The 27,022-nt window shown below is 41.4% G+C and overlaps 1 protein-coding gene across 2 annotated transcripts in view; it reads right to left on the bottom strand.

Moving 5' to 3' along the window:
• Window positions 1-670: 670 nt before the first annotated feature.
• Window positions 671-27,022, bottom strand: part of UBAP1 (ubiquitin associated protein 1) — a 32,227-nt gene continuing 5,875 nt past the window's right edge. Inside the window, exons 2-8 of one of the 2 annotated variants that reach the window (XM_030968386.1) lie at window positions 15,497-15,537; window positions 11,045-11,169; window positions 8,254-9,177; window positions 4,847-4,882; window positions 4,196-4,393; window positions 2,780-2,881; window positions 671-1,367 (exon numbers count right to left, since the gene is read on the bottom strand). In XM_030968386.1, the coding sequence (XP_030824246.1) occupies window positions 1,227-1,367; window positions 2,780-2,881; window positions 4,196-4,393; window positions 4,847-4,882; window positions 8,254-9,177; window positions 11,045-11,169; window positions 15,497-15,530 (1,560 nt within the window). In that variant the 5' untranslated portion in view covers window positions 15,531-15,537 and the 3' untranslated portion in view covers window positions 671-1,226. Of the gene's footprint in view, window positions 1,368-2,779; window positions 2,882-4,195; window positions 4,394-4,846; window positions 4,886-8,253; window positions 9,178-11,044; window positions 11,170-15,496; window positions 15,538-27,022 lie in introns of both variants that reach the window. The other variant, XM_030968385.1, reaches the window with a different exon arrangement.

Below are 27,022 nucleotides of genomic sequence, written 5' to 3' on the forward strand. Positions count from 1 at the left end.
GCTGCAGCCCAGAGACCTCTGGTTGTTCACCCAACAGTGTTCACACATGCCCACAGGAGCTGGCAGCACCTGGGTGGGCAGGATCCAGCAAGGTCCCTGTCTGCTGAAGCCAAAGAGCATGAGAGATGGGAACCATGACACTGGGAGTTATATTTCAGGGTTTTATTAGTTGTTCTTCTGCAGAATCAAAATATTTAGCAAATTAGAGATTCCTCAAGACTGCTGATATTTAATGTATTTAGAACTTGATCAATGTACAACGTAATACTTTGAACTATCAAAAACAACCCCAAACCTGATTTGTAGTACTAGATATTATTAAGTAATTCTATAGCAGTGTGAAAAATGGAACTAATGCAGTGAGTATATTTGTTTTAAAGAAAGTGCTTGAAAGAAATCTCCTGCATCACACTGTGTATTATTTAAAACAAAAAGATTAACTGACTTTCTAGCACGGCATTGTCTTAAATATCCTACAAGCCTGGGGGATTTAAAATACTGAGCCCCAGCTCTCTGCCTTCAGGTTCAAGAACCAACACAACTTGCAGGTCTGGGTCGAGTTCACAGCTTTACCTGCTTCAAGGGAACCTACCACTCAGCACTGGACACTCGTGTCTGGCAAAAGTGTTGGATGCATGGGTAAAAAACAAAAACCAAGAGGACAAAAAAACCAATGTTCTCTCTTTATGCATAGTGACAGTTTCTGAACCAGTGTTTTACTAAGTTACAGACTAACTTTCAACCAAAAAATAAAATTCCATTGCACTAAAGGTCAAATTTAACCAGGTAATCTGGACTGTGACACAGTCAAGTAATTCAGTACAAGCAGACAAGACACCAGGAAAGCAGCTTCAAAGAACCAAAGCATCCTAGTTTCAGAACCAACTTAATATTCTTCTGTCCAACTCCAGTGCAACAATGAGGGGGGAACCACTCCATCTCTACCTATGTACAATTCCAGTCGAGGCTGGGCAGTCTCAACTTTCCGTGGCCAAGCTGGAAAAAGGAAACTTAGGAAAGGACACTTCAAAATTTAATTTAAGAATGAAAGGTGGCCCTCAGTGGAAAGAGAAATGCTGGAGTGATGCACGCAGGCAGGCTTGCTCAGACAGTCTCCCTTGTATGCAAAAAGCCGGACTCCTTCCGCTGAGAGCAAGTCACACTGGATGCGAAGGTGGCGGGGCTGGTCCTGCTCCATTGCACGCCAAGAATCCAGGAATGTGTCTTCAGCTGGCTCCTGCACGGGCCATTAGATCTTCCAAAGCATTGTGTTGGTCATTGTTGTGTAATAATAAGACCTCCTTAATGTCTTTGAGTTCAAAGCCCATTTCTTTAAATTGACTCATTAATTGGAGAAGTTCTGTGATCTGAAAGACAGACAGCCTGTTATTTGCAAGAGAAAAGCAGATGGCTCTGTGCTTGGTGGAGGTTTAGCACAGAGCCTGTCTTCAGCAGCTGAGCATGCCATGATTGTGGATTCCTCCTCCCCAAGCAGAGCCCATTCCAGCTCTGTTGGGAGAAAGTCTGCTCACACCAGAGTTCACAGGGACCTTCAGTCCCCTGTTTGCCATCCTTCACTTCCAAAACCCTCTTCAACCAGGGTGCCAAAGCTCAGTCTGCCATGGTGTGTCTCTGTCTCTCTTAGAAGTCAACTTATCAACCTGGCCCAATATGGCATCCCAAAAATGCTGATTAAAATGGCACCCAGCTGCCCCATCCAGCAGCTCCTGCTGCACCTGATTTTTTTTTAAGTTACTTGGATTTCAGGAACAGTGCAGTAGCCCTTGCTATCAATTGGCTTCTCAGATCTAGGGCAAACTTGGGGGATTAGCACAAACCCCACTGTGTACATACAATATTTCCAACATCAACTCTGAATTCTCCCTGAGCTTTGAAAAATGAAACAGCAAGAAGTGAGTCAGCTGATCACTTTTATGAACCCTCTGCCATTTACAGTGCATCTCAACCACTCCATGAGAAGATAAAATCCCAAACAAGCAAGCAGGTTGAAATGGGCAATCAGATTAGCAATTTCCAATTCTGGGGCTGAGCCAATAGCAAATGGGTTTCTCAAACTCAGTTACTTTCCATCCTTGCACTGCTATTGCTCTGTTTATAAGATTATCACTTGTCCAAAGGCGGCAGGAAGGCATATATCTATGTTTGAGGGGGTTGGGTTGCACCTCTAAAGACTTCATGTAATAACTTGTCGCACAATAGGATGGCAGACTTTAAAAGATCCTCCTGTCCTGTGCCCTTGCTACTTGCTCCTGCTGTACCTCTGGTGCTGGTAAAGCAGCCAAACAATGAACCAGACCCCAACACATCCATTTTCTAGCTTCTTCCAGAGCAAGCCCTAACCCAATTTGCTGAGCAGCTGGGCAGATGCACTTGAATAAGGGAGAAAATTCATGGCCAGGGCAGGCTGGCAAGGTTTAAAAGACAATTTGCTGCTGCTGAAGTTAACTGTATCTGTACCAAGCACCTGGCCCACAAGATAACTCTGGGTATTCAAAACAATACGACCACAATAAGCAGGGTCTTAAAAAAATCCTGTCCCCATAAAAACTGATGCAAATGAGACTAATAGAATGGCACAGACAAATTCTAATGCTTTAACAATTTTTAGCTTTATCAACACAAAGATGTCCTTTGGCAGTCAGTTTTGGAAACAAGGCAGCATTACCATGAAAGCCAGAATTACATCAGCCAGAGGAATTGCTGCTGGAATTCCCTGCCACAGCATATTTTTCTATTCCTGCACACATTGCACCCTCACCTTCTCCTCTGAACACTGGTGCATTTCCAAAGCTGCTTCAACAAGAAGTGGATCAAAGCCCTTCTCACAAAGCTGTCCATGTGCAAACAGGTAATCCAAAACCTGTGGGGAATGAAGGAAACAAACTGTGTTTGCAGAGAGGCACTTGCAGCAGGCAGCTGAATGTCACCTTGGTACATGCAGAGGGGTTGAGCATGACTCCACCCAGCACTTCACCAGGGACAGAGATACAGTCCTTCCTAGCAGAGTTGAGACACTCCTTATAGAAGAGCTTGTGCAGAGAAAGCAGACAAACTCTTCTGTCCTGCTGTGCTCTCTGACCATCCCCTCAGTTCTAGTCAAAGCAGCCTCAGAAGTGTATCTTTAGCCCTCTGATGGCAGAGCAGAAGTTTTATTATGCTTTTTATACTACAAGTTTTAAAAATGAAACTGTAGGTCCAGCAGCCAGGACATGTCTACTTTTAGCTTCCTCTCAGACAGCCACAAGAGCTGATGCAATCTGAGAGCAGTCAGCCTTTGAAGATCAGCTCAGCATATTGGCAAGTGAGCTACAAATCCCAGCTCACGCACACAGAAACTGCTGCCAAATTTCTTATCCATCATCAGCTTCAAGGGGAAGGGTCAGGTAGGCAGTGCTAGGTATGTGAAAGAACAGCACTTGCAAGTAGAGCAGGATTTAAAACCACCCTCCTAAGGGACCTTTTTCTCCACTTGATAGCACAGTTCACTCCAGCGCACAGCTTAAGCCATTCTCCATGTGTAGGGAGAGGGCCAGCAGATCAGTCCCACAAGCAGGAGTCCCTGCAGCATGCTCTGTGCAGCACACAGTCTGGTGACGGCAGCACAGGAGGCTGGGCCATGTTCTCCCACTTTGAAGTGTTTGTTTGAAGCAGATCCAAGAGCCACGCTTTGCCCAGCAGCACTTTGTGCCCAGTGACCTGGTTTGAGCAGGTGCTGGAGGCAGCGCTCGAGCAGGAAGGAACAGCACCAGGGCACACAAGTCGGTCAGTGGGGCCTTGCAGGAGCCTGTCAGAGCTGTCTTAGGCCTGCAGGGGCCAGTCTCTCCACTAGGAGAGATGTCAGCGTTATAAACCCTCATGCTCAGAACAAGCCAAGGTGGCTGGATTTCTGTCACATGGCTCTTAACATAGCACAGAGCCATGCTAAGCTTCCTTTGGATGTGTTTGTGGCTCTTGGGGAGACCCAGAATCTCCCCCCCCAGGTTCACACAGAGCAAAGGGCCCATCCCAAACTCAGCATGGCTCCAACCCAGCACCCACAGGTGTGGCTGACTCTAACAATCTCTCACCAGAAATAAGCACGAGCTTTAGGTTGCAACCCCCTATTGGAGTAACAGCAGCCCCCAGGAGAACGAGCATCCAATCAAGCATTTCTTTGCACTGCACGAGCTCTTACCTGATCTATGTTCTGTCCCTTCTTCTTCATGGCTTTCAGGACGTTCTCAGGTGAGTAGCCCATGTTGACCACAGTCTCCACACAGTGCCTCTCGCTGGGGGAGAGGCCCTGCTGCAGCTCAGCCGTGAGACCACCTGGCCACTTTGTGCAGCTGCTGTTATTGGGCACTTTAGACACTGCAAAGTTTTGGTGTGTTACCTAAGGGGGAAAACCCAGAGGCTGAGGTGATGGTCATCTCCTGCATCCCCTTCATTCTGTTTCTGCCTAGTGCTGGAACCAGGATACCCCATGTAATTAATTCAAAAGGTTTTCTAGAGTGCCGTTGGGAAGTTACACACTGTGAGGATGAAACCAAGTAGCCTGATTCCCACCATACTCTTTCAACCCTCAAAGCAACAATCAACAACCCAGATTCTCCACAATGAACCTTCTTCGACTGGTGTGGCCAAAGCCTTTGAACACCCAAACCCTGCAACAGCGAGGGCTGGGATTCAGCCAAACCCTGCACCTCAAAGGAAGCACAGATTGCTTCCTTCACCTCTGGTTTACTCATGACCTATGGTTTTCTGTACTCAAAGGAACACCACTTACCAAGATTACCATAAACATGATCCAATGCAAGCAAGCACACAGGTGTATTTGGAAACTTACCATAGGGTTTTCTGTTTCCTGGTAGTCTGGATGTACCTGCTGGACAACACACGAATAAAACAAGTATAAACATCATGTACCGGTCAGCAGAATTTGCCACAGCTGGGCAAGGAAGGTTTTATAGAAGATTCTACCACAGGATGGGATATTTTAGGGTCTTATCAGGGTTCCACATACAAGATGCTGACATTACCCATTGCCTGCAACTGTAGAATCATCCTCATCATAATGATCATTCCTCCTCTCAGCACTCTACAAATGGATTATACTCAAGAAGGATGTGTGTATCCCACAGTAATTTTAAGACTGTTTATTCTGTCACTGTAACAGCTGCTTGTTCACACAGCTCCAGTCCAGCTCCTCACCAAGTCTGCACTGCCTGAATAACAGTGATAATTTTGAAGTCATTGCCTAAAAATTTCTCTGGACTTTTTGACTATGTGAAGGGGTCAGAGAAAAATACACCTCTTTTCTATTCCCAAAGCACTGAACTCCATACACCATACATGAAAAATGTGCCACACTGGCTCAAAAGAACCTGTGAGTTTTCTACCCAGCACTTGTCCCACTCCCAGCACACCAGCAGGGCTGGGTCATGTGCCCTGCTGTGCACCTGCTCTGCTTCTGCAGAACCACCCCACCACATTGTACAACCTTGCCCCAGTTAACAGCAGTGCAAAGCCAGGCCTTGGCCCCACCAAAGCTGCATATTTCAGTCCAATACATTCAGAACTCCTGCATGTAAACGGAGTTAGAACAGACTGCAAGAAATCACTGTGGGCCAAGAACTGCAGTTTTTAGCATTTCTTAATACTTATTATGCCAGCACAGATTGCTCAAAAGGTTTTCCATATCCTTCAGAAAGGCCTTCTTAGTGCCCAAACTGAACAACAAAAAACCCTCTGCAGAAAACCAATTCTGAAAAGGTCTACTAGGATTTTGACAATTTCCATTTATTTATTCCAAAAGATCCCAAACCACCACCAAGGAGGTTTTGTTCTGCATTCCCGAACATCTTCCAGGGTAAGGATTTCTCTTTTAGAAAACCAACCCCGAGACATCATATTCATTCTGATGCACTAAGGTATCCAAGAACCTATTCTCATGGTGTGCTCTTCAGACACATCCTCTCTCCAGACACTTTTTCAATGGCAAAAAGCACTGGAATATAGGATACATTGAAATAGGGAAAATACCCTGAAGTCAGCTAGTGGGTTATCAACAGAAGGATGATGCTTCGTTATTGACACGGCAGCCAGGAAAACCAAAACTGTTTCTGATACCAGACATTCAACAGTCTGGGAAAGCCAACTCCTCCTACACAATCTACTTGAGTTTAATTTCAATCTCCTGTCTTCATTAGTCATTTCTACCTCTTCTAAAGCTGCAAAAATCAACATGCTGAGATTCAAGAAAAAGTGAAAGTGAGGAGAGGGGACCACCACAGCCTCAGAGAAACTACAGATTTATTTCCATCCAAAGATTCCTAGATCCAATTCAGCGGTAAAGCAAAAACTCCCATGGTAACTGCAAATTCAAAGTTACAATTTCTAATCTTGAGAGGGAAAAAAAAAATCACTATGGAATACATTTGGATATGAGCCTTCTGCTCCCAGCCACAGAGATGACTGTGATTGTGTTCTAGTTTTCATACTCTGAGGATTTTTGTTACATTTATTTAAATTCTTTTGTTGCATTTACTTAAATTTTGTGCATATCAGCCATCATTTTTCAGTGAAATTATACTATGGAAACATAAAACAAGTATAATCTGAAGTCTTGGAACTTAAACACAAAGAACTAAATTTCATCACCATAATTATTTCTTGGTTCACTACTTGCAAAGCATAAATAGTTTCAAATTAATGAATTAATCTTATTACTTCTCCTAATAAGTCTATTTTCTTTTCCCATTTTGCATCTTCCCTTACAACATTGTCAAGAATACACTTTCCCTCTTGGTCTTTAAAAAAATTTAATTCAGCAGAGAGATTTTAATTGTTTCAATGCAAATTCAGGCATCTTAATGCCAATCTATCCAGTTGTAAGTGATCTTTCATCCCCAGAGATGCTATGTGTTCCATAACTGAGGCATACAGGCCCCTCTCACACCTGTGACCTCCAGCAGTGAGCAGGTGCTCAGCACACTGCTGCTCCTGCCAAAGTTAACAGCATTGAATTTGTTCCAGTCATCAACAATCAGCTGTTCTGCTCCGCTCTGTCAGATACACTACTTCCCAGAATACTGTACTTCACAATTATGAGTGCATTTATCTAACTCCAAAAAGAGCTGGGAGGACAAAAGGGAGAAGCAGCATCACTTGTTTCACAGCACATGGTGTCACACAAAAACCTACAGCATGACACTAAAACCACAGAATCACTGAAACACTGCCTATATTGGACAGAGAAAAAAATCCCAGATTATTTTAGAACAAGCGAGAGGATTTGACTATACAGCTTTCACTAGGCTTCATGAGTACTGGTGTCTGGATCTCCTGTTCTTCATAAAAAAAACCCACAAGCTTAATCTAATCTCTGTTCTTAGTCACAAAGAGACAAAACAACACCTGATGTGAAGTTACTGTCCTCAAAGTAATTTTAGAACTTGCAACAAGATTGACTCTTCATTTCCTCAACCTCGCATCTCAGAGCTGTATGGTGAACAACTGTAACACTAAAAATACAAGATGATCTTCAAGGCTAGTTTTGGTCTCCACCGAGCAATGACTCTACCCTCCTGCACAAGAAAGGGCAAATACAAAGTTTCACATCACTATAATTTTTTTTCCTCTTAAAGATTAAGTTTTTAAAGGCTATCAGGAAGAAAATTGAAGCTAAAAAAAAAAAAAATAGGCTTACTTCACTGCAGGTCAACTGCAAGCACTTTTTTCTTCGCTGAATGATGCAGCACATCTGGGTGTTTTAACCTATTACTACTTCTATTTCTTGAGAAGCCTGCATTTCCCATTGTTTCCAGCAAATAAACAAGCAAACTAAGGAAGAAAACCAGAAGAGATTTGATTCAAAGCCTAACAGCACTTCAGAATCTGATATATCTCATCTGGATAGGATAGAATGCAGGACTGTACACAGAAGATGCCTTATATGCTTAGCTCAAAGGTGTGCAATTATCAACAACAAATGAGAGCTGAATAGCTATAAAAAAATCACTGGATTTGGTCTAAAAACGTCACATTTGGGGGAAAATGCAGGGTAATAATCTAAGGTTTAGAACTACCGCCACAGAGACCTGTTGAACTGATCGATTTGCCACGTACATTAAGAGGATCTACAATTCACTCCTAGTAAATGAAATTATAACCAAAGCAACAGGGCAATTTAGAGGCAAGAGCTGCCTCTGCATCTCCACCTCTCACCCCAGTTCCACTCCACTCCATGTTTACCGTAATCGATGTGCTTTGAGATGATTCTTCTTCCGCACAAACAGTCGAAACAGCCAGGGAAGACAGCCTGGATGAAGAGGATAATGTCTCCCTGCCACTGTCCTCATTTAGAGCGGAAAGACCAAGCATATGGTGTCCATTCAGTTCACTGGCTTTGCTCTGAGCACAGGTTTGCAAAGAGCTAAGCAAAGTGCCATTGCGGAGACAGGTAGTACTGTGGAAAGTGCTCGTGAGCTTTGATGATTTCTGATCACCCTCATCGGAGTCAAGCTTAGGGAATGACAGGGATTTGATATTGCTCACTGAAGTGATGGGGGAAAGGGACACTTTGGAAGACAAGGACATCTTTTCACAGTTTCCCAGCTGTGGTAAAGTGATAAAGCCATTGGGTTTGTGAAGGGGTTTGAAGTCCAACGTGGCCTTTTCTATGGATGCCAGAACTTCCTCATCTTGCAACACAGACTCAGACCCTCCTTTAGGCAAAGTATTATCTAACAGCTGGGCAACAATCGGCCCGGTAGTACCAACATGAATTTCAAGGATATTTTTTAATTCCTCCTTATCATCTATAGTTTTTAATTCCAGTTTGTCAAATGGGTCTTCTTCACATTCAAAATCAGCTGGGTTGAAATCTGCCTTTGGACGAGGTGGACTGAGGACCTTTTGCTTCACAGAGCTGCTGTTGGCTGGGGTGGGAGTCAGAATATTATTGTGCTGCAGGCTAGCGAGGATGGGGTTAATAGGAGGAGGCATGGCTTCAGGGCAAGGTCCCTCTGAGAACCCCATCTTGGTGCTGTCCTCTGGAGCTGCTTTTGAGTTTGCTAGAGCTTCTTCTGCCTTGCGTTCAGCTTCTCTCTGGGCAGCCTGAATTTTTTTGATGTCTTCAGCCCACTCGATTGTTTTCTTTTCCAGTGAGAAGTCATACTGAATGGACGTGGAGGGGAAAAGAGAGAAGGGGAAGTTAAAAAAAGAAAAAAAGATTAGTTATAAGGATCATACCTGCTACTTCTAACAGCAATATAAATTAATGCAAAGAGAACAAGAGCTACATGAATTACAAGGAACAGCAACATTTTTTCACAGTCTACAGATTGACAAAGCTGGCAGACACCAGAAGTACTTAATTTTGCCACTAACAGTAAAATTTGGCTGCAACCTGGATTAGAGAACTGTATTTTGCCTCCTTCCTACATTCAGCTTTGCTTTAGAACTAGTCATTATCCCAAGATCAGTTTCACAGCCCTCCAAACTTCTTCCCCCAGGACAAGGGAGGTAGCAAGGGGAAGTCTAATGAGTTATTAGATGAACAATGACACTCTGATCTGGCACCACTGAACCATCCCCAGTCCACAAGTTCTACAAGTCATTCAGCAGAGTATTTGTGCATCCAAAGGCCAATACTGTATTAGTCAATTACAGTTTCCCCTAAAAGATTCCTAAGGGACTTGATGTTAGCATGTTACACCCATTGGTTTAAGGCAGTATTTTCATTCCCACTCCAGTGCAGTGCCTCACCAGCCAAAGGGGATACAGTGGTTACACCAATGACAACACACACAGGCAGCAGCAGATTTTGCTGTAGTTACTGATGTGACAGGATCTCAAAAGCTTTTCCCATTTAACATTGGGTGCTTTAAGGCCAGATCAGCACAGGGAGGCATCTACTCACTACCAGTGTACTGGCCACAGAGTGGCTTAGCTGTAAAGGGCATAATTCTGAGGAGCCTAACTCCATCTTAAAATATCCACATATTTTTTAATGCTAAAAATATGGGTGGGAAGCTAAGTTTCCTGCACTTTTTTAAACAGTGCTCATTACAGCTATATCAAGAGTCAAATTCCACTGTGAGATGCACAGTCCACACTGTGCAGGGTGAACAGGCACACTATGCTGGATGAGCCCCAGCTTGGCAGAAAAATGGAGACACAGCACAATCAAGCCAGCAACAGGACATCAGTATCTGCTTTGGCTCTCCCACACCAGCTTAACTGAGTGGAAATATGGGTACTAGGAAAATCAGGTAATTGTTTAATGGTTATGAGGGAAAAGCCATGAAGTAGGATAACAGGGTAATATGTAGGGCAGGGAGAGAACAAAAACAGCAAGAAAAAAGCAGAACCACCTATGGCAACATGTCACAGACAAGGTAAAAACAATCATCAATTGGGACTAGTCAAGGAAAATCATGGATCCAAATTAGAAAGCATAATTCAATTAGACCTCTTGAATCACAATCTGCATTTGGAGATTAGATTTCCAACAGCTGCACTAAAGGAATTGATTTTATGCTACTAGCAATTTATTTTAGCAGAATACTAGCAGAAACATGCTCCTCAAGACAGGGAAGCCATCCATGTACCCAGCTGTAACCTGTTTGTCCCACAGCTTGAAAAGAACTGTCACTCAGAACTACCCAGAAAATAAGAACTGAAAATTATGTCATTGCCTGGGTGTATCAGTTCTTAGGATTTATCCTATTAAAAACTATATTCATATTTTGTCAAGGTAACATTCAGAACTAACTACAAGCACAAAACCACTGTGCTCCTTTGAAACAGAGAGACTAAAACAAATGCTTAAAAATAAAAGCCTAATGGTTTTTAAGGCAATAAAAATTAGAAGCTTTCTGCATGACCCATCATATTTTACTTTTCTATATAGCCTAACAGATCTTCTAGAAATACAAGACTGTCTGTGTGCAAACTGTGACAACTTGGAATGTACAGCACCACAAGTTGGGGCCAGGGGTGAGGGGAGAGAGGAGAGAGCAGGAAGTCAAATATCACTTACCTGGGCTTCTCTGACAAGCTGAGAAGAATCAGACAGACAGAAACCAATGGGTAATCCAACCTTTGCTGGGGTTTTGAACTTGTCTCCTATCTTAAATGGGACATCATCAAGGTAACTGAAAGGCCCTGAAATCAGAAGCAGGAATTGTATTAAGAAAAAAAACCCCACAACTCACGAATTTCACACTTTCAATTCAGGCTCACATTGCTGTGTTTGGGAACTTTCATCTCCACTGCAGCATCTACACCACATATGATATATGTAGATATGATATACAACACTAATGGAGTTTGAAGCTGTTTGGACCTCAGTGTCTCTTAGTTTAGGGAGCTTGGTCAGAGTTTGTTTAATTCGTAAATTCTAGCCCATAACTGTTAAGAAAAAAAAATTTAAAAAATAAAGGCAAACCCCTTCACAACCATAATCCACCAGATTTTGACATCAATGCAACCAGTATCTTAGTTTCCTTTGTGACAATACTACTCCTACACAACTGGATACTGAAGCTCCCCTGAACACTGTAGTCTATCTCTATAAAAAGGTCTATCATTTTTTTGTCATATTCAAAGCAGATTTTAAAATTACTCAGCTTTAGAACAACTAAAACAAACTACAATCCAGGTTTTAGCATACAAGTAGCAAGTAGCATTTGGACAGAAAGTGGTCACAAATACAAAGCAATGAAGCAAAGCCATTCCACGGTAAATAAAACACAGTGAAATACTAAGGATATTAGCACAGCAACTCTAATTTTTGAAACAAGGCAATCTAGCTTTTATCAGGCCCTACATCTGTTGTTTTTTTCTAAGATGACATTTCTCTGGCAAATTTACAAGGAAAAGGCACTTAGAGCTCAACCACCTCCAAACAGCCAGAATATTAGTGTGCTTTCCTTGAGCGACTGTGAAGAGAAAGCTCAAAATATAAACAAAACAGCTTTTCCATTAACTGAAAGTTATCTCTTGGATCACTCATCTAAGCTTTTGGAATCACAGGCAAGGTTTCTGGCATGTGCAACAACCCGAGGAGTGACTCTAGGCCTCACTTGTAGCTTCTCCCTGAGTGACACAGATACAGAAAGACATTAGTGGCAACATCTAAGATGGTGTTCAGTGACCAGGCCCTCCTCACTCAGTGAACTGTGACTTGCTGCTTTTATCTGACCCATTTTCATACTCAGATGGCAGTATAAGTACTGTTTGTGTTCCCTTGTGTTGATTCATCTACAAGGCAGCCACAGACTCCCAGAGGCTGAGCAGCTTTCATGACCAAGAACATCCTGTCAATTTGCAGTTAAAGGCTTATATGCTGTCATTACTTGAGCTCTCATACTATGCACACGCTGGGTGGTCACAGAGTCCTGGTAGGACGCTTTGAAATTATCAGGATGAACGACCTACATCCCTCCTGCACCTCCAGGATGAAAAGAAATGCTCCAGCTAGAACACGACAGTGTTTTCAGTGATCCTTACTGAGAATCCCCTATCCAAGCGTTGCACAGCATGGCATCCAGACAGCACCTCACTTGGCCAACACTACCACTCTTTGCAACACAGCATCCAAGTTGTGCTCGAGCTGCCAACTTGAGAGCCTGATATGCCAAAGCATTTACTTATACAGAAATAACTGAGGCAGCCTCTGCAGCCAGGTCAGAGACAATCAGATCTGCCAACTGCTGCTACCACAGCCTGTTAGTCCCACTGGCACAAGTCCTGCTCTATACCAGATGATCCAAGTGCAGCAAGATTACTTCTCCACATGGATCTCCCAGGTCAAATTGTTCAGCATGCAAATCCTTGTCTTATTAGACCCACTGACAATATGTAGTGGGCACTTCCCCTTGCACAATTACACCTGAAGCAGATACCAGCCACAGAGGGTACAAGCACAAACTTTGCTGTTTACATACCAGTAACACTGTTTTGCACAGCAAATAAAAAATACTAAGCACACTTAACTAGCATTATTAAGCTGCCAGCTTAACGCCATAAGCTTGACTAAGGAATAAAAACTTCCTACTTTCTTCCCCAGTATACTGATTTTTTTAATAACAACCCTTGCTAACAACCTCATCCTGAATATGAGAAAAAGCCAATAAGCACATATTAAAAACACTTCAAATGGTTTAGGACATTTGATGGCAAAAAGTCTGAGGCAAAATACCTATGCACATAAAATTCAGCCCAATCAGAACAGTGCTAGGTTGGTGAAGCTAAACTCTTATCCAGAGAGCCAAGAATCCTTTTCTTTCTGTAAGCAGATCAAGTGCACACACTGAGGATAAGGCTGCAAATTGTTTTAAATTCCACATTCTAGGGCAGTAAGAAAAACCTATATAAAAAAGGTATTATGAAAGACATTGTTACAACAGTCACAGGTTTAAGTGAAACAAGTCTTTACCAAACTGTTATTTAGTAAGTCTGTTAGCCACTTCATCCTTGTACCAGTTAAAGGCATATTGAGTAATTTCTGAGAATAGGCCTGGCAGAAGTGTACTTGTCAGCCTGACCTCTGTACTACATTCCTGGCACAACAAACTACTGTAAGAATAGGATTTCTCTCCACTTCAGTATAACTCATAGAAGTGTCCAGTTTGGCACCAAAGTGGAAACACTTCAGAAAAAACAACAACAACAACAGAACAACCAAAACAGGCATGAATGAGGAACAGCTTTGAAACCATGTGGAAGGAACTTACTTGCTGTGGTCACACGAACCACTTACTTAATTGTGGGAAATCAGAGTTTAAAAGCTTTGAAATTGTATAGCGACAGCAAAAATACAACTGAAATATTGAAGCATCACACTTGGCATAATCCACGTAGGAAAAGGGATTCCTTTCCCTCCACTCATACCTTGTGTTCCCATCTTCACCTCTGTTTGAACACGGTCCTGAACAACCTGCTTTAGGTGACCCTGACAAAGGTTAGGACATGACAATCTGCGGATGTCCCTGCCAGCCTCAAGCATTCTGTGATTCAGTGACAGCCCTCTAACCTCTAATAAGCAGTTCAACAATAATCACAAGAGATACATCAACAATATCGACTGATTTCATCAGCCTGCCAGAGACACCGAGCTGAAGGCAGCCATGGGGATGGATGCTCTACAGTAAACCAGAACTCATTTAGTGAGATAACTCTGGAGTAGACTGAAACAACTACCCTGCTGATCTCTTAAGACATAATTAAGACAAGGAAGTTGGTCCACTGTTCCTCAGAAACAGTACTGCAACAGTGTGATTAGGAACAGAGGGTACACAAAGGAGCACACAAGTTAACCAGCCAGCTCATAGCACCATTTGTTTGGACCTTGTTATTTTGAAGCCAGCAGTGTGTTCCACCACACCATACTTTTCTCGGAAATATTTAAGACATGTTGAATTCTGGCCCTGAGCAGCCTTTATTAGTCTGGTTAGGTGAGAAGAAAAATAAAAACAGACATAAAAGACAAGCAGATCAGAGTGTTCATAGAAACTGTTTTCAGACACAGGAGCAACTGCTGAATAGCTGTCAAGTACCAAATGAAAAAAATCAGTTGTCTCGCAGCAAAGTCACTGGGCCACAGCAAAAAAGGAGACCATCAAAAAATGAAGTTTTGATACACTCTTTCTATTTATCCTTAACCCGGTATTTAAATGAGACATTTCTTATTTTGTACTATTCTTACTTCAACTTTACACTTGCAAGACTAAATAAAAAGCTCCAGGAAAACATGAATTCCCCAGGACCCCTTTATTGCAAAATTATCCAGAAAGACCAAGGTTGAATTTCTACATTAGTTTTGATAGCCTGAAAAGTCATGATTACTGATTTGAGGAATCCACATTACATACAACAAGCTGAACTTTAATGTTCCACAGCAACATTAATTACAATGAAATTACACCCCGTTTTCTTAAAAATAAGGACATTACAGGCAAATAACTTTCATGATACCAATCACCTGCATGACTTTATGCATCTCATATGCAGAAGACAGAAAAATAGAGTCTTTTCTTCATCTGCCTTCTGAATCAAGTTTGTCCAATTTAGGAAATAAATTCATGGCTGAGCAAAAATGAAGCATAATTCAATGTTGTATTAAAAGCTTCACTTTCAATTCAACTTTTCATGTGACTTCCATAGGAAGATGCTCCAGATCTAGGGCCCACTTAAGCAAACACCAGAGCAGTTCAGCTTTAATTTTGAAGGGGAATTTGTTGGGGAAGGAAAACATGTTATTCTACCATGAAGGAACAGGGAACAGCCAGAGACTGATTTTCAGTTTAATCAGAGAACAGCATCAGCAAGCAACTATGCATGAAGGAACCCAAGGCACTTCACTCCTAACAAAAAACTACTCAGAGGCTGAACAGATTAGTCTCTATGGACTGTCTAGGCTAGGACATTAGTCAGCAGCAATAGCAGGATTCATCCTATTGAAAAGACAAGGATGCTAAATCTCACTTACCATGAGAGTCGGATCCCAACTTCTTAGAAGCCATCTAGAACCTGAAAAACATTTTAAAACAGCTTGAACAATTTTGTATATGTAGCACAGAGTGCGTCTGTGCAGTTCCAGAGTCTTATCTATAAGTTATGGAATACATTGCAGACACCTGATGTGCCTGCTCCCAAGACAGATAACCAAACATATTTTTTAGCCTTGAAACTAATTGAGCAGAGAAATAACAGACCAGGGTCTGCCAATTGGAACAGTAAAATAAAGACAAAAAAAAAAAAAAGCCCCAGCCAAAAAACCAAAACAGCCAACAGCCAAGACACAACCAGGGTGAACAGGAAGACAGAGTTACAGATCACAGCACACAGAGGCCACTCTGTCCCAGCCTCATGAAGTACACCCTGCCTCCCTTGGCATTAAGAATAGCTCTTCCTACTGGAAATACCATGCTGATCCTCTTCAGTTTAATCCCTGCTGCTCTAAAAAAGGGATACTACTGCACTGGGTATGCAGCCAGTTAGCCAGCATGGCACTCATCTAGACACACTGGGAAATGCATAAAACAGATGTAAAATAAATCGTACCATGAGAAAGACAACTTGGATACACACAAGAAACCAATGAGAACAGGCCCCATCCACTGCCTACAACAGTAAACAACAACTTCAAAAATGTGGATGTGAATCATTCATGGCTAAGATGTTAAACACAGAAGTGGCTAGCCAGCTTTTAATAGAGACTAGGCCTGGCTGACCAAAAGAGTTGATCCAGATAGAATTAGCTGTCAGCTAAAACTCTGCTCCAGGATGCTTATGGTATACTCAGTAACATGGGGTTTTTTGCTAGATTAGAAGTACATCACAAAGTACTACAGTATCATTTCTAGAGTAACTCAATTTATTTTTAAGTGCTCCTTGTAACGTGACAAAGACTCAGAGTTGCCCTTTGTCTCTGAAGTTCTCCGTCTCAGACTGAAATGCCCAATAGCTGTTCTTCAAAACCATGGAGACCTCTGGTACATCCCCACAGACAGCCGAGCACAACAACATGGGACAGATCTAACATTCATGCCCACCATTCCTCTTGTCAAGGACTCTTGTGAGCGCTGTTTCCATTGCAGATTCCAACTGCCAACATTACATATTAAAGGAAGGTGAGGATTACACAGCTTAGCTATTGCTGCTGCTGACAGGACTGGGGACAAGAAGAGCCAGTTTCAAGTACTCTAGGAAAATCCCTTTTGCAGTGCAAAGATCCCTTTCAACATTATATTGAAATCAACAAGTGAACCAGCCCTGGCTAATGGGAAACCTACACCAAGCTAAAGCCAAAGCTGTATGAAGATCACCCACGTGCAACCAGACTTTGTGAAACACAGTGGGCAGATGCTGGGCCATGGGGAAGTGAGTCATGCTGGGCAAGTCCAGGTGCATGCTGCACATAAAAACTGTGTGTCATCCTGCTTAATGTTTGTCAGGTTCTTTTAGGAACTCAACAACCTCTCTCAGCCATGCTATTACGTCTGAAACTATTCCACTAAGCCAGAAACTGGTTCTGGCACCTTGTTCTCAGAAACAAACAAAACATTAAGGCTTCCAAGATAGAAAGAAAAGAAGATGAAACAGTGCCAAGCCTGCCATCCAAGGAAGGATGTCAAGGGCAAAGCCACCAGACTACCCAGAAAAGCTGCATGTCAACCACTGGAGCTGAACAAGCCTTACCGGTCCCAGTGCCCAGACTGCAGACAACAGCACAAAAAATAGGTGCACTTTCAGACCCAGGTTTCACTACCAGACAAGCTGTTGTGTTAGTAGTTCCTCTGTGTGAGAGTAGCAACTAGGCATTGTTTTTAGTGAAAAAGCCAGGTGACATGTAGAATCATACAGCCTTCACATCCTCACCAGTCCCCTGTTTGTCACTGGAGACTGTGTGCAAGCACTGCCCGCTTTCCACTTACCTTGGGACAAAACCTTCACACACTTCTTTTGATTTTTCAAAGTTTTTTTTTTCTAGATACTGCCTCAGACTAAAAAGGAACTCCTTTTTTAGAGGATTCCAAAAACTTCTGATTAGAGAAAGTAACTTTCTCACTTTGCCAGCTTTAGTTAATAAGGGTGTTTGCTCAAAGCAGCACCAGTTACCACAGGTTACTGCTCCAGGGACACAACTTGCAATGCGTATAAATCCCAACAAGCCAAAACTGCACATCCAGATTCCAAGGAGTTTTGCAGTAGCCTATCACTCTGGAGCTGCACAAAGTCTCAGTGACATCCCACATAAGATCTATGTATCTTGCTTTTGCTGATCCTGTAGTAAAATCCTAATGCTGACCTAATGTCTGCATTACCTTCAAGATGCAGTGGAAAAATAATTCCTCTGCCATATGCAACACCTTAATTAACCACAGAACTAGCTAAGGCACATCAGCAGCAAGCTAGTCATGAAATTGATAATTTCAAGAGCCAGTCACTTTAGATTCACATAGCACTTGAGTTTATATCACACAGGTCTTGCTGATGCACTGTGAGTGTGCACTTATTAAGACAACATTACTTCAGAAGGCACTTGTCAGCAAACAAAACTGTTAAGCACTATACACTATAACACAAGAACAGGCTGCCAGCCACATTTCATCAGCACCTTCTCAAAGGAGGTTTAATTAAAATAGTGTCTTATGACTGATCAGATTTGACAGGCTAGTCAGGGACCACTGTTACAAGCATCTTGCTGTTGCTCTGTTGTCCAAGCTGGGAAAACAGTATCTGGATCCACTTAGGCAGTTAGTCATTTGTTACTATGATTCTGGGCATTATCTTAACATTAATTACACAGTGCAGTAAAAGTTTGCTTATTTTTGTTACCGCTCATTTTGAAATTTAATTTGAATTTGGACTGCTTCCAAAGCTTTATTCCACATCAGATGATGGATAAGTGCAGCTGTACCACGGTTTCCTTTGGTCTCCAGACTCCAGAACAAGATGCTGAAAGGCACTGCCACAACAGCACATGGTGGCACAGATTTGGCCTGATACGTTACTACACATTGTAAACTGATAGAGGACAAAAAAAACTTTTTCACCACCTTTCCTGCTCTAGAGGAACCGGTTAGTTGCATAGTACTACAGGGTGCTCTTACAGCCACCTACAAGCTCTCTTTTATAAATGTAGACCTCCACAGTTTCACTCCCTCATTCTTGGTTCTGGACAACTCACCATGGAGAGGATCAGGGCTGCAAGAACCTAAAAGTTATAAGGAGCTGAAGTAACCTGATGTGAACGCTTCCCTACCCATCTGTATCATTTGTTATTTAGTAACACTGAGGCGGCAGGTCAGGATTCATAAAATCAGCCAGTCAGAGTAACACAGCAGAGCAAGAGCCAAAGATGAGGGCAGAGGACCTCAGAGTGATCATGACAGAAGGGGAGGGGGGACAGGGAAACAACCACAACAACAAACAACAACACAAAGATGCCGAAACAGAAGTGGCAAGGCAAAACCAATGACAGCAACAACTGGCACACAGAGGTGATGAACTGGAATGGCTTGAAGAGACAGAGGTGACCAAAGCAATTCACTGGGTATGTCATCACTTAAACCTGAATGGCATTTAGTTGTGCTGCCAGACAAGGAGAACACAGAAAAGTATGACTTGGTGCAAGAGGCAATGCCAAAGGGAGAGTCTCATCAACAGAAGAGATACAAAGAGCAACTCACTAAAAGCTTCTGGGAAGTTGGGGTGGTTTATTGCTATTATTTCAATGTTTCTTCATTCCTTTTCTTCTGAAGGAGTTCTGACTAGACAAGTTGGAAGTATCCTACCACTAATAATACCTGCAATTACTTTATTCATGATAACAAACCAATTTAATTATTTGGCAATAAGAAGTGGACTCCTGCTGCTATATTTCTGAGTATAGGGTGCAAACATGCCTACATTCCAGGCCATGTGTATTCTCTGAAGTCATTTCCACTAAAATTTGATAAATGAAAAATGAATAACTTATGGGTGATAGAAAACTTGAAAATGCTTCAAGTTATCAACCATAATCAAATCAGCACATCTATGATTTTCAGAGAAAGAGACCTGATCTTGCAATTTCCATTTCACCTGCCAATACACATTGGTAGCCTATACAGTACAAAGAATACAGGATTCAGTCTGAAAACTACAAACACATAAGGCTGAAAATGTAAAAAGAAATTTCCTGCCTACGTTAGTTTAATGAACTACTGGTTTTACAGTAAAGAAAAAAGCAAAAATCACTTTGTTTCAAGAGACTGATTTCTAATGATCACAGGTGTTCAAAATTTAGACCTTGTGTTCAGTTTTCACTGTACCTACTTGTTTCACTGCAAGTGAAGGCCTATAACCAACATCAGGCTTCTGTATATATAGCAAAAACAGAAGTCAACACTGCGTGTTGCTAAGACAAAACAAAAGTTCTCATCAAAGCTTCCTGTCTATGTAAGTGTTCAACCACTGCTACACAGCTCAGATCTCTTATGACCTCTCTCAGCAAAAAGCTGGTAAGTTCACTTCAGTACAAAACAGATTCCATGCTTTTACTGCAGTATCCAAAGAGATGGCATCACCTGCAGCAATCACCTCTGCTTTGTTCCTCTAAGAGTTCTGCATACAAGAGCACATGGAGGTACTCCCCTTGCAAAAAAGGACAATGATGTTAAACCACTGGTAACAGCTCTCTGGATAAAGATGTAAAACTACATATGATGTAGCGCAACATGGCCAAAACACTCCCCCCCAGCTCCCCCACCAAAAAAATAACCCGAATCAAGCAAAACAACAATAAAAAACAAACGAAAAACTAAAGCCAAAAAAAAACCCCAAGACCCCCAAACCAAAAACCCACAAAAAGAGAGAAGAAAAACCATCTCTTTCACTAGTCTTAACAGAAAGGTTCCTTCTAACTTGATCTACAGTAATTTCTCTTAAGTGCTACCACAGGAGATGTGGTAGCACTTAATCCAGAAGATAAAGAAAATTAAATTTCTTGGTCAATTTTAAGATGGACATAAACAAACCAAACCCTCCTTGAAGACAACACTCAAAGTTGCTATCCAACTTTCAAGGGACACCAGTTAAAACGAATGGGATACAAATACAAGTGACCATCATCCTACATTTAACCATTCAGAGTAGGGTTCACACAGACAAAAAGGGGTTTGAGGGAGGAAAGTGTGAGGTGTCCCTGCTGCATACATATGCCATGGATCAACAGTCCAAGCAGCTGTGATGAGAGACCTAAATCTGAAGAGCAGCCTACAACAAACTAATGCAGTTTGTTATTAACTAGTGCAATGATTGAGGGGCAGAGGGACAGGAACAAATAAAATGGCACTTTCTAAAGAATTTTTCGTTTTTCAAATACATGAGTAGGAAGGAAAGGGAGAAAAGACCCTGACAAACAGGACTGTGCAGATCACAGTACTGGATTATAAGACAACACTAGTGATGGTCACAACATCCATTATGGAGTCTTCCATGGGGATGTTCGATTGCATCTTCCTAGCAGTGATAAACATCAGGAGACATTGATTCTTCAAATTGTGCCACTGCTTAACGTGACACAGTGGGTAATCAGCCTTTTGCTCCAGGACCTCTCTGCTGGGAGCTCCCACACGCTCTCAGAGAGGCATGGCATCTCTCTGTCATTCCATATGGATTCATGACACTGACATCAGACACCTGCAGTTCCAGCTACCTCATATCATGTCCCGCTTTGTTCATTAAAGACACTAGACTTGTTACAAGCACATACTGGTTGGCTGGTTAAGGATTTAAGGTTCATAACTGGTAACAGACAGCTCTATTCTTGTAAGATCCTGACTATGTGTTTGAAACATAAGGTAATTTGCCATACACTTCACCCAGAAATCAGGGACAACCCTACAATGGCTGTGCAAATGAAGCACACTAATATACCAGTTTTTTAGTCACTTTGTGACTTATCAGCCATACAGGTTCCCAAAACAGTTGAAGTTTATACACCACACAAACCTCTAGAAATACAAGTTTCACCAGCAACAGTACAAAGAAACAGAAAAGTAATTAAGGCAAGCCCCAAGGTCAAAGCAGATCAAGGTAAGCTTTTCCTTTGGCCAGACACTGACATGCCAAACAACAGCAGGGAAAACGCACCTATTATAAATGCACCTATCATATTTAACTGTGGCAGCAAATGGGTAACCTTTTTAAAAAGGACTTTCCAGAAAACTCAATCCTGTCACAAGAGAAAACCATCTGTAATAAACGTCTAAGGCTGGACTGATTTCCAGACTCCAGAGAATTGGGCAGTAGCACAGGTTCTGCTCATCCAAGAGTAGATGTGGACTTCAGAAGGCAGTTTAGTGATTTTTACCCAAATTATTTAAAGATCATGTAAACAAAAAAAGCTGAGAGAAAATATATGTGTTGTTTTCTTTTTTTTTTACTTCAAAGTCAGCTTCACTAATCTACAAATTACAATATCACCAAGAAAAAGAATGGTAAACTAGAAATAGAGGACTAACTTCCCCTCCTTGAGGCACAAAAGAAGCAAGACAGAAATTCAAGAGATAAAAATATAAATGTGCTATGCAATTCCTACATTCTAGGAAAAAAATGAAAAAGATGACCCAGGACTCATACCAGCAATGAGGGCTGCAATAATCTCAATGCAGTAATGGAACAAGTCCGAGATTTGATAAGCAGAGCAACTGTTTTTAAGTGCTATTTTCCTATATCTAAAGTTTGGGTAGCAAATACCTACCAGTTTTGAGAGTTTGAAACTGTCAGATGGTAAGCATCTGGTAACTATCAACAAATGTAGCTACTTCAGCTTAATTACCATAAGATTTCATACTACTACAAAAGAGTCAATTTTTTCTAAGCCATCTTAGCACTAGCCAGAGCCAGGAATGTGCATTAACTTTCCTCATTAATCACAGCACTTTAGAAGAAAGCTAGTATTTCAATACAACCCTTCTTGAGGGAAACTGCTGATTGCTAGTTTCAACAACAAAATAGCCCACTTACTGTTCTTTTGGTAACGATGAATGGAAAAGCATGGAATATCCTGTACATTTAGAATGTACGCCTGCAACCCAGAATATCATAAACTAATTAAAATGCTGCTCTATTTGTTGCAGCGGTACTTCAATATGTAACAAGCTGATTCTGAAGTACTTGAGTATTATTAATATTTCAGACTTGTCCCACTTATGAATGAGAGCTAGACAGACACTCTCAAAATGCACAACAGAGTAAAACAGCTTTTAATCCATTAATCACAACATATACTATTTTTAATTCAAAAATAACAATCTCTGCAGTTTCAAGCTTTTTGTTCTTATACTCTTTAACCAACGGAGGTAACAGGTAGCTGATCTGGTATTACTTAGAAATAAATTCAACTCTGTTGACCATACCAGGACCTACTCAAAAACTCAAATATCAATACCAACACAAAACCTCAAACTATTTTGGTACATAAGGCAATTCATATTCATTAATGTTCAATATTTATTTATTAACCATAACTTAATTCATTTAAACAATTCATTGCAACAATTAAATTGCTATGTAAAAAGTCCATTCCAAAGAAAGCCGTAAGGTTGTCATTTTCTCCCTGTAAAAGCTCAGAAGAGAAATTTTAACATTTGTTGATAATTATGGTTTTGGTTATAAATTTGGTGAAATATTAACACTTATGGAATTGATCTAACGAAGTAGACAAAAATCTATCAAGAAATGCAGTTGGACAAAGTTTTTAAATGGAAAAATAAAATCTGCCAGCAGGTCAAACATCACTTGCAATTCCATGTATTGGATCTCAGCCAAAATATGTGCCTCTTGTACTGTACAAGAATAATGAGAACAGTGTTATACTACTATAGATGCATCAATTTTTCCTTTTATACTTGGGTCACATGCACTACCCACTCTTACCACACATTTAACATTTTCCCAGCAAAATTCAGCATGGTACTGAGGGAAAAAATAACCTGTAACATTAACTATTCCACCTCCAAACAACCCTGCCTGTCCTGCAGCAAGCAGGCTGAAACATTGATATTCAGCATGGGAACCACTGTTTCAGATCCTGACTGCACACTCAGCCCAAGCAGTTTCAACACACATCAAGCCAACAACAGCCTTCTCCCATTCTTGAAAGGACCTCTCCCATCACGCGGTTAAAACTGTTGAACTATTTCTGCCGTCTGATGTCCCTGTTTCACACTGGCACATCTTATTTCTCTCAACTAAAAGAGGCACATTCTAAGAATATAAATTCCCTGCAAACTCACTTGATTCAATCATGGAACATTTCCATTTGGAACAGACATTCAAAGATCATCTTGTCCACACACTCTGTACAGGCAAGGGTATCTCTTCAATCAGACTGCTCAAAGCCCCATCCAACCTGTCCTGGAACAGCTCCAGGGATGAGTTATCCACAGCTTCCCAGGGCAACCTGTTAAGTTCCTCAGCACCTTTGTTTCTCCCTTATGTTCAATCTCAATCTTGCCTCTTCTCAGTTTCATCTTTCAGTGTTGCCATTTTCCAGGAAACATCTCAATTCACCATAAATTAATCTTTCTCCAAATATACACTTCGAGATATGTGGAAGCAAAAGTCCTAAACACTTCACACTTCTGAAGCAACTAAGAGCTGGTCATAGGACACCTGGAAAAGTGTGGTCTCCCAAATACTCATTTGTGAAGTGACAATATAAGCTCATAGCATCTTAAATCTCACTGATTTTCAAAATATGCCTCATGAGACTTGGTTTGCCTTTGCCTTGACAGTGCTGTTGTGAGAAACCTGAATTGCATCCTAGGTGCCACAGGTGTGACATTCCTCACAAGCTTATTTGACTTTTTCTGGGGTTTACGCATTTCTCCAACACATCATCACTAGTACCATCTTAGCTTTCAATGCCAACTCATTTTGTCCTTAATTCATGTGTCACTCCCGTTTAGCCAACAGGCATCTGTCTTCATCTAACCCATCTTATTAAGACTGAGGCAAGAAAACAAGCATAGACAGAAGCACGTATCACATGCCAGGTTTTGCAGCACTGAAGGATGAAACTAAAAGACCAGGAAGAAAACAAACCCTTATCACTGTTCATGAATACTCACTTCAGCTACTGTCATGTGTTTGCTGAGCTGAGGCCTCATCAGGGACATACTCCTTACCTAACCAACTCAACAAAATGAAGAAGTCAAACTGAAATTCAAAAAAAATGTATCAAGCAAGTGAAAAGATGGTCCCATTGCAGCAATGCCTAAAAACCAATCTTGTTTCATCTCCAGGCATAGTATCAGTCAATCCTGCTTTCAAGACTTCCCACTCAGTCCAAACAGGACTGAATGACTGCATCAAAAAGATGAGCTGGATGGGAAATACTATGGGTAGACAGCACCAAATTAAATTTCACTACTAGAAGTCATGTTTTCAAATGAAAAAAAATTCACTTGTTTTAATTAACAAGGAACTGGTGCATAACAGCAATAAGAGCAGGAAACTGATTTAAAATTAAGAGTAATTTCTTCATTATTTCATGCAATGGCTTGTAAACTTTGGAGTGGCTGGAACTGGTATAAGGTAATGTTCTGCCCTTTAAAAACACATAGCAACAGAAGCATCATTACCAGCTATCAAAAAAATAAATGCTCTGTATATGAAAACAGCAGCAGACACTTGAACAGCTCAGCTAACTGGCAGTACCCACACTGAGTATACTTCTGAAACAATTAATTTGGAACACAGGAAGGTAAGTTGCCTTGAGCAAGCTTGTCTAGCGTAGAAAAATAAAAATTTGCCTCTGAATAGTGAAGTGAAACTTAGATTGCCCTCAGCTATAGCAGATCTATTACAAAACAAGAGCATCATAAGTAAAGGAACTGCTCATTGTGCTTTATATCAGAAAACTTCATGGGCCCACACTACCTGAGGGCAGCATACTCAGTCCTGAGCACAAACATCTTCCTTGCAATCTCTTCATTTTTTACTTCTCAAATAGCAAATGCCCCTCTATTAGGGGCTGCTTAAATTGAAATATGATTCAGCCTGTAATCCAACTACAGATTGAAAAATTCAGGAATGGAAGCCAGAAGCAAGGAAAAACCAAAGAAACTGCACATCTGTTAAGCATGGTTTACTCTGTGTGTGCAACTGCTGCAGCTGAGGTTACTAGCAGTAAAGATACACAAAGAGGCAGACCAACAACCTCCACCTCCAAGGAAAGCAGAGCCACTACTCAGTCCTTGAGATGTACTTTTCAAAGATGCTTCAGCTGCTACACTCACCTTCATATAGTGCTTCAGAAAGCCTTTCTGTACCACAGGTGTCATTCCTCCCTCCCTGCCACATTCACACAAGGTTCTTGGTAGATCTCCAAGCTTCATAAAATAATCTCCTTGCCCACCTACCTTAATTCCTACTGTTTCCACTTAAAATGAGCTTTAAGATTTAAATTTCCTCACCTAAAACAAACTGAAGGGGTGTGCTTTCTCTCTGTGTAAGACAAGTCTGCCCTCCCAGCACTGCAACCGTACTTGCAAACCCTGCCAATGTTTGGGCAGGTAAGTTTAAGAAGCAGTGTAAAAGTCTGCACTCAGAGAGTGAACTTTCCATCACAAATGCATGGAGCAAAATCCACAGACTTGCAAGGTAGTAGGAGAGACAGACAGACACATCCACACAATTACAAGCCTCCCAACAGGGCATATGGATACTGAACTTCCAGTGCTCAAGTGGAATGGAAAATAGAAAAGAAACCAAAGACAAGGAAAGATACTGCTTTCAGATGAAATCCATACACCTATAGGATATTTATAATGCCAGGAATTACACACTTCTTATTCATTTTCTTTCTCCTGAGGGCAAAGTAGTTTTGCTGACATTCCCTTATACCCTCTGCACCACAGAGCTCCTACAGGAGACTCCAGAATACCTGCCAAGGCACTCAACCAGCAGACAAACTGTCCCTGCTTTGCAGGTTTGAGGAATAATGCATAAAGCTGAAGCAGTTTGCTCACAGTCATCCAGCTTAGACAGCAGCAAAGTCAGAACACAACCTGTGTTTCCCAAATCGTGAACCCACAGCTACCCCAGGAATCTCACCGCAGTCTCTCAAGTTTGGAACAGTATCTATTCCCTACCAAATTACTCCTATTCAGTCTTTTTAATCTCACTATAAAAGCCCCAAGGATGCACTTCAGATTTGAATATTAAGTTTGTTGTGGTCCGAACTCTATTTTTAAGTTACCACTTCCAATTAATTTAAATCTGTAATTTTGTTACATACTATATAGCCTGTCTCACTTAGGAGTACAAACTTTTACCCTGCACATCACAAAGTTCTTCAGCAGATACAGTAATGAATGCAAGTCCCAGAACACTTAAAGCGATGAATAACTAAACAGAAATGGCTCATTTTATGTGCAAAAAGAAACCTTCAGAGATGCATTAGCTTAATTTTCTCAGGACATTTTGACAGATCTGACTCAGTTTCAGCAATCTAGCC

The sequence above is a fragment of the Camarhynchus parvulus genome, chromosome Z (genome assembly GCF_901933205.1).
Source record: "Camarhynchus parvulus chromosome Z, STF_HiC, whole genome shotgun sequence".
Taxonomy (NCBI): Eukaryota; Metazoa; Chordata; class Aves; order Passeriformes; family Thraupidae; genus Camarhynchus; species Camarhynchus parvulus.